Source organism: Coenobita brevimanus, chromosome 38 (assembly GCF_032717465.1).
Source record: "Coenobita brevimanus isolate Jiangsu-jjx chromosome 38, ASM3271746v2, whole genome shotgun sequence".
NCBI classification, from domain to species: domain Eukaryota; kingdom Metazoa; phylum Arthropoda; class Malacostraca; order Decapoda; family Coenobitidae; genus Coenobita; species Coenobita brevimanus.
In genome coordinates, this window is record NC_136991.1 from 50,230,518 (window position 1) to 50,243,543 (window position 13,026).

General features: G+C 45.9%; 1 protein-coding gene across 1 annotated transcript; it reads right to left on the reverse strand.

Annotated features, from left to right (window-relative positions):
- Nucleotides 1-1,705: 1,705 nt before the first annotated feature.
- LOC145396588 (uncharacterized) lies at nucleotides 1,706-6,774 on the reverse strand. Its single transcript, XM_080269961.1, has 2 exons — nucleotides 6,714-6,774; nucleotides 1,706-2,782 (listed from the first exon to the last, which is right to left on the reverse strand). Exons 1-2 carry the CDS (start codon nucleotides 6,720-6,722, stop codon nucleotides 1,706-1,708), a joined length of 1,086 nt encoding a protein of 361 aa, XP_080126087.1. The 5' UTR covers nucleotides 6,723-6,774.
- Nucleotides 6,775-13,026: the final 6,252 nt, after the last annotated feature.

A 13,026-nucleotide genomic window follows, 5' to 3' on the forward strand; every position in this document is an offset into this window, starting at 1 on the left:
AAAGTAAAATGAGTGTAGGACTATTGTTTCTAGCTGACCTACAAGTCTCTGATTAAACAATATATAAAGATGCTATTTAGTTTTTATCATACTATTTCAAACGTGGCTTACAATCTCTCTCTCTCTCTCTCTCTCTCTCTCTCTCTCTCTCTCTCTCTCTCTCTCTCTCTCTCTCTCCGATGGCTTTAAAACACATCAATAACACCTTTATCAGCTGCTCTCCTAAGTGCCACATCTCTTCACACGTCACCCCTTCGGCGCTAATACCCACCGTCCATCGTAAATAGATGCTAGGGCGGGTAGGATGTCAACTAAAGCTTTATTAATATCATCATCAAGTTATTTTCCTGCATCATATATGGGGTGCTTCTGGTGAGGACCCCTTTCGCGCATGCCACTGATATAACGTATTTGTGGTTTAGGTTGCGGCCACACAGCAAGCGTGCAGGTGTGGGTGGCTGTAGGTGACAAGTTTTGTATCAATTATTATTATTATTATTATTATTATTATTATTATTATGAGTAGTAGTAATAGTAGTAGCGGTAGTAGTAGTCGCAGTAGTCGTTGTTGTTATTGTTGTTGATGCTCATCTGAACGTGAACCCCTGCCCTTCTTCCATAGTCCACCAACCTCCTTTCGAGAGAGAGAGAGAGAGAGAGAGGGGGAGGGGAGCTAAAGGACATTTGTATAACCTGACAGCTTTACCTCTCAGCCATATCGGTGCCACCATTGCATCACGGTAATCCAGACAGGTGGCCACACCGGCAGCGAGCGGGTGCGGGGGAGAATGCAAGCCCACACAGGTCCAGGCAAGAAGAGTTGACAGTTCACTTTTCTCGCAACAAATCCCTGGACAGTGGCATGGCATGCGTACTACGCAGCTCATACCTAATGCTCTCCTCACACCCTCTGTTTGGTATGCATCCCACACCAAACACAGTGACAGATCCTTATTATACTGTACATGAAGACGACTGGTGAAAAGTAAGTAAATAAAATAAGATAAAACACTCCAACCGCAGCTTTTACTCAGACAAGCCTTCCCGCACCCGCTATCTGCCTGTGAGGACGCGGACAGACTCAGGCGGCTGTTGTAGTTGGGACATAAGTAAGGGGAAAACAAACTCATAACTTTATTATAAACTATGATCAACAAGTTGTACAAATACACACCCACATGCACTCCCATTCTCAAACACAGACACACGTACCACGAACGCTGACACACATTTACAAATACACTCACACAGACATTATACATAGGGTCAAACACACTGGTACGCACACAGGCCTACATGGATAATATCATGTTAATTTCGTGAAGTGATGATCCTGAGAGATTGTCGCCCCCAGTGCACCAGCCTTCACCCCCATCCTTCCCGGACTGGGGGACAGAGGGTGGGGCGGTGGACGGGGAGGGGAGACATGGAGGATATTAAAAGTAGTGATAACAACCCAATAACAAGATGACGGTGCTGGAGAGGGGATAGATGGAGAACATAAGAGGTCAGTGATAATAAGCCACTAACAACATGAGGGTGCTGGAGAAGGAGAGAGAAGGGGAGGGGTGTGGGACCAGTATGTACACTGAGACATGCTGCTTCAGACAATAACTTATAATGGCGACTCCCACACACAGACTCCTGCGTCAGGAGGGGAGAGCCGCCTGGGAAGACTAGAAACAGGGGGAGGCGATGAGCTGACTCAGGTGAGGGGCAGCGGCACACCCCCCGCTGGTTTCCGCCCGGTGCGGATGGGCAGTGGTAGATTCTCCAAGCTAAAGTCATCTGCCAACCGTGACCCGAACCGTATGTCATCATCATCATCATCAGCCACAAACTGCAGTCCTCTCAGTCCTGTCCCTGATCCTGTCCCTCCCCTTTGGGATGACACCAAGCCTGGAAGCGGTACCCCAAACCCACCTCCTGTGCCGCCAAAACCAGAGCCCTGACTGGTGCCAGAGGACAGTGTGCCTGGTGCGGCACCCTGGATGCTGCCGCTGATGGCTGATGGCGCTCCAGCCTGTTGGATGACGGCAGACAATGGCACACCAGCCGAAGAAGCGGCCAGCGGTACAGCAGTCACCAGCGGTTCACTGGCAACGCCGGATAGAGCACCGCCCTTCACAGAAGGTACAGAGACAGGGCCCAGTGTCAGGTCACCAGCAGCAGCATCCAGTATCTCACCGCTGCCAACATGGCCGGTACGATGGGCCGACACGGTGTAGCCATCCAGGTTGCCGGTGGACAGCTGCTGCAGTTCCTCAGCAGACGGTGGCTTGTCATATTGCACGAAGTACACCTCTGGGTCGTGCTGTACATGTGGCACGTTAATCACCTTTTGCTCCTGTGGCTGTGGTTTCTGTACCAGGACATAGATTCGTGTGCTTTGTTCCGTGCGTGGTGGCAGGATGGGCTGTATCTGTGGTGGCGGCGCCGGTGCTCTGATGAACACTATCTTGTAGTGTTTCCTTGGCGGCCCACCGGCCACTGGCGGCAGGTGACCCTTTGGGTGATTGACGGGCGGCACGTTGACGTAGATGGTCTTGGTGGGGTTGCCCAAGTGCCCACCACCACCAACGCCACCGCCACCGCCACCGTGGTGGGAGGGGCCGGTGTAGATTGGTGGGGAGGGTGGTGGAGGCCGGTACCCAAAAGCGGGTCCGGCGCCCCTGGCTCCTGACACTGGCTGGAACCCACCGAAGTGCGGCTGAGGCCCAGGTTTCTCTGGCAGTGGGGAACACACCACGGTGGCAACGGCCGCCACCAGCACCACCGCCGGCTGTCGAAGCAGTTGCTACATCAGCATCAACATTTATAGTATTCTATTTCCTATTATTACACTGGGTAAGCAGGGTTAGACATATAAAAAGGAAATCATCAACATTGAACTATCAGGAGTGTCTTCCTCAAAATAAATAAATAAATAAATCATTATTTAGTACACCTAGCATGCAGTCACTCGTCACTCAAGTTGCTCATTTTAAATTCTCTGTTCACCCTCCTAAGCAGTACTTTATACAAACATCTGCTTCACGTGGACACAACTGAGGGAAGTACAAAGTGTGGGATGCGGGGGTTCCTGCAGGTATTTATTAATCTACTTAACACCAGGCATGGACCTCAGTACCAACCATGTCTTCCTATTTCAGTACCAACATATGTCTTCCTATTTCAGTACCAACCACGTCTTCCTATTTCAGTACCAATCAGTGTCTTCCTATTTCAGTACCAACCATGTCTTCCTATTTCAGTGCCAACCATGTCTTCCTATTTCAGTACCAACGCATGTCTTCCTATTTCAGTACCAACCATGTCTTCCTATTTCAGTACCAACCAATTCCAGTATTCTTGGGGACTGGAATGTACAATCGACTGGAATGTACAACTGACTGGAATGTACAACTGACTGGAATGTACAACTGACTGGAATGTACAACTGACTGGACTGTACAACTGACTGGAATGTACAATCAACTGGAATGTACAATCGGGGGGAAAAATCGCCTACTATTTCCCCTTCTATTCTTGTCACTTCCCTCTGCCTATCCTTGTCACTTTCCTCTGCCTATCCTTGTCACTTTCCTCTGCCTATCCTTGTCACTTTCCTCTGCCTATCCTTGTCACTTCCCTCTGCCTATCCTTGTCACTTTCCTCTGCCTATCCTTGTCACTTCCCTCTGCCTATCCTTGTCACTTTCCTCTGCCTATCCTTGTCACTCTCCTCTGCTGGCTAATACGGCTGATATGAGTGTCACCTGGTACCTTCCTCTTCTCCAAAATTATGCTCTCTGAGATCATTATTTTTTATTTAAATTGATTTTCCTTTTGTTTATCTGCTACAAAATAATACTAATACTAATAATGATAATGATAATAATAATAATGATAATGATAATAATAATAATAATAATAATAATAATAATAATAATAATAATCCATCCATCCATCATCTAATCTTACGTTGACCCATGAGGAGCGTAGGAGCCCGGGGGTAGGCAAGTTGGTCCTGGCATTTAAGATGAGTGAATAATAATAATAATAATAATAATAATAATAATAGTAGTAGTAGTAGTAGTAGTAGTAGCAATAGCAGTAGTAGTAGTAGTAGTAGTAGTAGTAATAGTAGTAGTAATAATAATAATAATAATAATAATAATAATAATAATAATAGTAGTAGTAGTAGTAGTAGTAGTAGTAGTAGTAGTAATAATAATAATAATAATAATAATAATAATAATAGTAGTAGTAGTAGTAGTAGTAGTAGTAGTAGTAGTAGCAGTAATAATAATAATAATAATAATAATACCCCAGGGGAGAAAGTAACTGACATGTCCGAAGTGTAAAGCGAACGTAACGGAACAATATTCAAACTCTTCTCCTATTTTAAAATAATAGTATCAATGGTGAAGACGTGAATGAAATACTAGGCGCCTATAATGATAACTATAATAAAAAAAAAATAAAAAAAGATGCAGGTCAAAGTCTATGTTCGTATTCTCGCCGACGCTCCCTAACGCCTCTTCCTCAGCGATTTATTTTTGGGTATGTCTGGTTAATATCCTCATGTACGTTATTTATGCGGAGTATGGCGATATTAGAAGGACTTTTGTAATAGAGAAAAGGAAAGTAAGGTGTAATAAGCAAAATAAATCGCTTAGAAAAATGTGTTACGGAGCTTCCTTAACCGACGAGTAAAGCTGTATACTCGTGTTGTAATATTTTTTTTTTAAGGCAATGAAGAAGGAACCAAAGGCCTATATCTATACACAGCCATTAATTTTTGGTAAGTGATGAGGGATGGAAGGGTAAATGGTGAAGTTACAGGGAGTTACAGAAGTTAGGGAAGTTACAGGAAGGACTGATAGCAGGGGAAGGATACTTAAACGAACACGGTGAAACAGATTACAGTGGAATGGTGTGAGTTTTTGACAATGGTATGGTGTAGATTAGTAGGCAGGACAGACACAAGACATATGAGTGAAACAGATGGTAGTAGTAGTAGTAGTAATAGTAGTAGAGTAGTAGTAGTAGTAGTAGTAGTAGTAGTAGTAGACACTGGTATGGGGTAGTTTTGGATATCTGAGTGCTGTGAACAAGGGCCCGGGCAACACCGGCTATCCCAGCTAGATTAACCTATAGGGAAGAATTCTTAAACTGAAAGGGTCAATGAAGGTTACATCCACCTCCTTCAACCTTAAAATGTCTCCCTCAAGCTGAATAAAAGCCTCGGAAAGTAGCGCGCCAAGTTGGGTGTGGGAATAAGTAGCAGTATTAGCAGGGAAGCAGGATAAGGCAGGAACAGCAGGGAGAAGCAGGGAAAAGCAGCAACTAGACATTAAACGATGGATGCTGAACGTGCCCTATACACTGTTCCCAAATCATCATCATCATCATCAACCACCATCATCCCAATCCATGCTCCCAACTAAAAAGACAGAGTTGTGTAGGATTAAGGAACAAAGAGAAGGCATTGAAGTGTTAGAATTATCAACAGCATGCCAAGTGAAAAGGGCCACACACTCATTCACACATCAATCAAGCTTTAGGAATCCTGACTCCACCTCACAAGCAAAACCACATGCATTATTTTTCTTTACAGACGCGCTTGCGGTACACCAGTGAGACAGTCATTACGAGTTATATAAGTAGCCAGTCATTCACGAGTATGATGATAACCAGATCCAGTTTCAGTGATGGTCAGAACTCCATGTAAATCCCTCTATGGTTCATGCGGTGCTAAAGGAGAAATATGTGTGTGGTGTCAATCAAGGGATATAAATGAGGTGGATTTAATGGGCAAACTCTGGAAAACCAAAACTATCAGAAGTAAACCGAATGATCTAACTATAACGCGAACCAATACAAGAGTCCTCTGAACACAACTATCTTATATAAATGAGCAAAATGTACGAGTGACATCAATCCGGCACCAGCAGCGATGCAACCCAGCGCACCAGAAACATACAAGAGAGCAATGAGGCTGCCGAGAAGCGTTAGGAGTTATCGAATATTATGACCACAGTGGAACACAGGCGTAGTGTGTATAGTGAATCAGGTAATTAAACTTTTATCGTATTAAAGAAAGTGAGCTGCTGGATTCTTTGATTCACTGACTTCTGAATAATGAGGAATTTGGTAATTATGAGGAGAAAACGAGGTTTGTTTCAGTACGATGTAATGTTTCTCACTGGGACTTATTGCGGAGTTCGTGTGACTCCACCCTCGCTAACAAACGCCAGTGCTTGACTGCTGTTAAGAAATGTACAAAAAACTCTAGCTAAAATTCGTCCCCACGAAGTTGCAAGATGAATATGACGTACATTACAGAAGCTAGTTATAGCACATCGTTTCGTATACCTACATGTATACTAACTGTATACTGTCAACCATGTTCTACAAGTGTTTACTCTCAGCAACCCAACACTGAGTCATTATTTATAAAAGTGAGGATAACGACCACTGTTAAGGCAGCCATGTGGAGTGGTTCCGAGTAATGGCAACGTGGGTTTGGCGTGTTCCACTGTGCTAACATTTCACTGGTTAGTCCGGCTCACTTGCACTGTCATCGTGTGGTGGGTTGGTCGCCGAGCCTTAGTCACTAGTGCCTCGGCTTCGCCCACATGCTCGGGTTCCTTCAGACAACAGACCACTTATCTAACCACTATACTGTACTGCAGGTATTATTTTCTGTGTGTCAGGGTCGGCACTAACCAGCAACATGACGGGGCAGTGCAGCAGGAGACGCAGAAGTGGCAGATCCGTCGGGCAGAGTGGTGGCCTCTCTCCTATTGAGGCGGCGCACGGCACACCGGCCTTATATACCAACTCTCACTTACCCACACCACCTCGGCCACCCTTTCCCCTCCCTCACCGCTTCCACCCCCCTCCCCTTCACTCCTCCCTTCCTCTCCCTTTCCCCGTACACCCTCTGGCCTGGTACATATGCAGGTAGGAACCCCTTTGCCTTACCCACAACACAATACAGTTACGTCCAATAGCTGTGTTAGATGCAGGTACAATTGCTGCTGTTGATGTTTAGCCCAGGTCTGTCTTGGCGAGCAGACCCGTCGACCACAGCACATCTGAAATGGCAGTGGATCCCTAAACCTACCATCAATCACGGATGTGTTGATGAAAAACGAAGTAAATCAATTCTTGTATGGAAAGCCGGCCATCCTGCTCGCCCCTGTGTTTGTTGCTACGACCTGACCCGCCCCGCCCAGGACAGCCACAAGATGACCCGACTACCATAAGGAGGTCATTAAATCCCTACACACACACACACACACACACACACACACACACACACACACACACACACACACACACACGAGAAGAAAGTGGACGGAGGAACACAGGCAAAAAAGTCCAATCCAGTTCTTATGGTGAGGCGAACCGGTGTCTCTCCCCTACCAAGTCCTGCCCTGCCCTTCCCTACCTTGCCCTGCCCTACCGTACCTTGCCCTGCCCTTCCCTACCTTGCCCTGCCCTTCCCTACCTTGCCTCGCCCTACCGTACCTTGCCCTGCCCTTCCCTACCTTGCCCTGCCCTACCGTACCTTGCCCTGCCCTCCCCTACCTTGCCCTGCCCTACCCTACCCAACTCTTACCTTTCCCTACCCTGTCTTGCATTCTCTACACTACTTTCTTTTTTCCATTTTCCTTTCTCATCCATACCCTTCCCTACCTTACCTCATTTTCGCAGTCCCCGCCCTTACCCAACCCTACCCTACCCTACCCTGCCCTACCCTACCCTACCCTGCCCTACCCTACCCTACCCTGCCCTGCCCTGCCCTGCCCTACCCTACCCTACCCTGCCCTGCCCTACCCTACCCTACCCTACCCTATCTTACCTACCATTAATCAACCCCATTCAACCAAGCTTTAATCTGACCTTCTCTTTCTCTCTCCTGCCCTAGTCTACCCTGCCACACCCTACCCTATTCAGCTCTCCCTTACCTCCACCCACCCTGCCACACCCTACCCTATTCAGCTCTCCCTTACCTCCACCTACCCTGCCACACCCTACCCTATTCAGCTCTCCCTTACCTAAACCTACCCTGCCACACCATACCCTATTCAGCTCTCCCTTACCTAAACCCACCCTGCCACACCCTACCCTATTCAGCTCTCCCTTACCTAAACCCACCCTGCCACACCCTACCCTATTCAGTTCTCCCTTACCTAAACCCACCCTGCCACGCCCTTCAGGACTCGATTCTTCCCTGTTCTGTCACTCTTCCTTGTCTTATATTACCCTACCCGACCCTACCCTTCCGTACCCTACATTACCCTAGCCTATTCTACTCTGCCGCACCCTACCTTTCCCTACCCTACCCTGCCTCACCCTACCATGCCGTACCCTACCCTTGCCCAACACTACCCAACGCCCCCTACTCTGTCATACCCTGTTTTACCTCAACTCTATTGCATAACACACTCTTGCTTTCTTTCCCTGGCTCACCTTCTCTCACACACACCGTCATTTTCTCTACCTTTCTCTCTCTCACATTCCTGTTCTCACCCTCCTCCCACTCACTCGCTCACTTTCACACACTCTCCTTTCCCTCCCATACTCTCTCTCTCTCTCTCTCTCTCTCCAACCACAACGGCCTTTCTGCTCCCGTAAAGAAAGTGACGATCTCTTTTAAAAGTTTATTTACTCTCCATGCTCACTTTCCTCCCATCGCTCCTCCTAACTTTCTAAACCAACCATCCTTCCTTCCTTATTTCCTTCCTTCCTTTCTTATTTCCTTCCTTCCTTATTTCTTTCCTTTCTTCCTTCCTTCCTTATTTCTTCCTTCCTGCCGTCTGTCCTTCCTTCCTTCCTTCCTTCCCTTCTTCTTTCTTTTCCTTCTGCATTCCTATATTTCTTTCTGTCTGTTTGCCTTCCTTCCTTCTTTCTTTCTTTTTCCCTAAGTTTCTTTCCTTCTTGCTTGCTTGTTTGCTTGCTTGCTTCCTTCCTTTCTTCCATCCATTCTTTCTTCCTTCCTCCCTTCCATTCTTCCAGCCATTCATCCTTTCTTCCTTCCTTCCCACCTTCCTTTCTTCCTTCCTCGCCCCTCCCTCCCTCCATTCCTTCTTTCCTTCCTTATTTCCTTCCCTCACTTCCTTATTTCGATTCCTTTACTTCTTCTTCCGTACTCCTTTCTTCCTTCGTTAATACCTTCTCTCTATACTTCATTCTGTCCTTAGCTTTTCTTCCTTCTTCATGAATTTCCTTCGTTTTCCTTCCTTCCTTCACCTAGTACACGCAGAAGAAACTGGCTGAAGGAAAGCTTAAGCAAGAATAAGTAGCTGAGAGTAAAGGGGGGAGAGAGAAAGAGAGAGAGAGAGAGAGAGAGAGAGAGAGAGAACAGGATGCAACAAAAGTAAGAATATATATGTGAACTTAATCTATGAATTAGGAATGCGTCTCCTTGGTTACTAGTCAAATCTACCCTCCATTCTGACTACAACTGACCATCAACTGAATAGAAAGAGGCTGCATGAAATCTGCTGAACCTTAGCTATGAGTAAAAATGCGTCTCCTTGGTTACTAGTCCAATTTACCCTCCAATCTGACTACACCTGACCACCAACAGGACAGAAAGGGGTTAGGGATCTTTGTAAAAAAAAATTAAAATAAATAAATAAATATGTAAATAGTGATATGGCTGGCTGGAGGAACCTTAGATGTGAGTTAAAAATGAGTCTCCTTGGTTACTAGTCAAATTTACCCTTCAATCTGACTACACCTGGCCATCAGCTGCACAGAAAGGAGTTAAGGTTCTCTGTACAAAATAATAATTAGAAATAAATAAGACAAAACTAGTGAGGTGATTGGCTGGAGGAACATACTGCACATGCACAGTTGCACGCTAATATAATGATGATCTGATAATACCGCTTTACGCCAGCACTGCAGACCAGGGAAGAAACGTGCGTGTGTGCGTGGTAAGTGTGGTGGTTTAATTGGCGTGGTAATGAGGCAGCGTGCAGTGTTACAGTTTAAGATAAGAGGCGGCCCGGGTGCGAGTACGGCAAAAGAGAGTGGGAGTCTAACCACTCTCGTATTTTTACCTCAAGGTGGACTGAAGTTATGTATTCACTCGCGTCTGCTTGCTCGTTTGTGTACAAGATAACTCAAAAAGCGGTTACCAGACTGCAATGAAATCTGGAAGAGAGGTGGGAAACGGGTCAAGGAAGCAGCGATTAGATTTTTAAGTGAATCCGGATGACGATACAGGAATAAATCATAAATTTTATTATCGCTGACGGAGGCGTGCGCTCCTGACGTCGTGTAGCAGGGCAGAATATGACCGCAGAATTCAGTGACAACGTGCGACCGTAAAGGTGTTCGTCTGGCAGGAAAGAGATATTACAGCATTAAATTATAAATACTGGCGTTGGTGGGGGTATGCACTCCGTGTGTGCTTTCTAGTTTCCATTATATTTCTGCTGTTCACAGACGATTTTACGCAGAAGAGAATACCAGATACATCGGGGTTAACAGGGGGTTTGTCTGACTCCTCCAGTTCCAAGTCTGGTCACAGCTTAATTAATACAATGGTCAATACACAGTGACGAGAGAGAGAGAGAGAGAGAGAGAAAGAGAGAGAGCATAATCTTCCTAATATTCCCCTGCTTCTCGTTCGTCCTGCAGAAACAAATCTTACTTATATGAGAGAGAAATGATGGTAAGTTTTTCGTCAATGTAGTTCCTGGTTGCAAACTGTGAACCCCCACACAGGACCCCCCACCCCCCCGGGCGTGAAAAACCGTATTAAGCTATTCCTGGTAGTCCTCTCTCTCTCTCTCTCTCTCTCTCTATCTATCTCTGTAATAGACACTTGGTATTTACTTCCTATTGTTTCGAGTGGTTGGAGTGTAGTCTCTCTCTCTCTCTCTCTCTCTCTCTCTCTCTCTCTCTCTCCGCATATTTCAAGAGAACACTAGAGTTACTCAAATAATGCAAGTGTTAAGAGAAAGTTTTTACCGTCTCCGTGTGGCTCTGATCACCTGACCTTAAAGACAATGATTTTACCGTTTTTAAATAGACTGCTTCCCCAAACTTTCCCACTAGGAGAAAGCACAACCACCTAAAGACCTACCTAGAGAGTAATATAGAAGCTCAATATTATAGTATTCATGGTTACCCCCAGTGGATGGTGTGGTGTTGATGTGGATGTGATCTGGATGTGTAATAAGAAATGGTTTGGTCATGTGCAGAGGATGGTGATTGAGAGACTGACTAGAAGGGTGAATGTGAGAGAGGTAGAGAAATACTTTGAGGTGGTTTGGTCACGTGCAGAGGAGGGAGAGTGAGAGACTGACGAGAAGGGTGTATGTGAGTGAGGTAAAGGAGAGAAATAGTTTGAGGTGGTTTGGTCATGTGCAGAGGATGGAGAGTGAGAGACTGACGAGAAGAGTGCATGTGAGAGAGGTAGAGAAATACTTTGAGGTGGTTTGGTCATGTGCAGAGGATGGAGAGTGAGAGACTGACCAGAAGGGTGTATGTGAGTGAGGTTGAGGAGAGAAATAGTTTGAGATGGTTTGGTCATGTGCAGAGGATGGACACTGAGAGACTGACGAGAAGGGTGTATGTCAGTAAGGTGGAGGGGGAAAGGAGGGCATGGATGAGATGGAGAGATGAAGTGAAGAGATATTAGAGGGAAGTGTGTGAGCTGGAGAAAGGGAAGTGGAGGGGGAGAGGAGGGGGGAGACCAAGGATGAGATGGAACGATGGACTGGAGAGATATATTCGAGAGGAGGATGTGAGTTGGAGAGAGGGAGGTGGAGGAGGAAAACATGGATGAGACAGAGGGATGAAGAGGAGAGTTTTATTTGAGAGGAAGGTGTGAGCTGGAGAGAGGGAGGTGGAGGGGGAGACCGAGGATGAGACAAAGGGATGGGGTGGAGAGATATGCGAGTATGAGAGAAGAGGGTGTGAGCTGGAGAGAAGGCAGCAAAATGGCAGAGACGGGGAGACGTGGAGCCGAAGTTGATGGCCACTGAAAGATATGCTCAATATTATTTTGGCTGAAGGTATGCTTTCCCCCCCCCCTGGAGTGAGTGAGTATGTGAGTGAGTGAGTTCATTATGACTATCTATCTATTTATCCATCTACCTCTGAATCTATCTCTTACCTGACTGCCATTTCTTTATCGTATTTCCTGTGATCCCTAACTTTTAAAACCCTATAATGTAGTGCCAGTAATATTCACCAATAGTCCAGAAGGCAATGAGTAATCAGATGTGCAATCACCCGTACACAAGGAGATGAGTCAGCGTAATTAACCATGTAGAGAGAAGCGCTGACTTTTTCACGCTTCACGCCGCCTCGAGCACGTGACATTGTTTACATTGTGACGTCACGCGCTCAGCTGATCCAACACAACACTTTCCCCGCCGCGTTTCTTTTCCCATCCTGCATGGCTTTAGTTCAATCCCGCAACACCTATTCCTCGGCGATTTTTTCTGCCGTATCCTGCTTGCATGAGACCCGTGTATTCCTTGGCAAATTTCGCAACGCTCATTCACCGGCGACTTATATTCTCATCTAGGGTGCTAATACAAACTGTGTGGATATTATGCATATGAGTTCTAAGGTGTAATGTGTAAAATAAATCGCTCAGGAGGAAATGTTAAGTCTCTTCAACAAAAGAGAAAAGTTAAGAAAAGATTGTTAGAGAGAGAGAGAGAGAGAGAGAGAGAGAGAATCCTACATTCCAGCCATTCGAGACAATGGAGAAAATAAATTCCATGTGTCAAACATATTCATTAGAATAAATAGCTTAGGAAAAGGTGTTACGAAGAGAGAGAGAGAGAGAGAGAGAGAGAGAGAAAACCTGAACTCCAACCATACCAGTACAGTAAAACACACACACACACACACACACACACACACACACACACACACACACACACAGCCTAAGTATCAATCACATTTAGCATATATAAACCAGACGCCAAATTTAGCATATAAGTCGCCAAATTCCACATAAGGCGCCAAATTCCCCATCTTTCTACACGTGCTTGCCTCA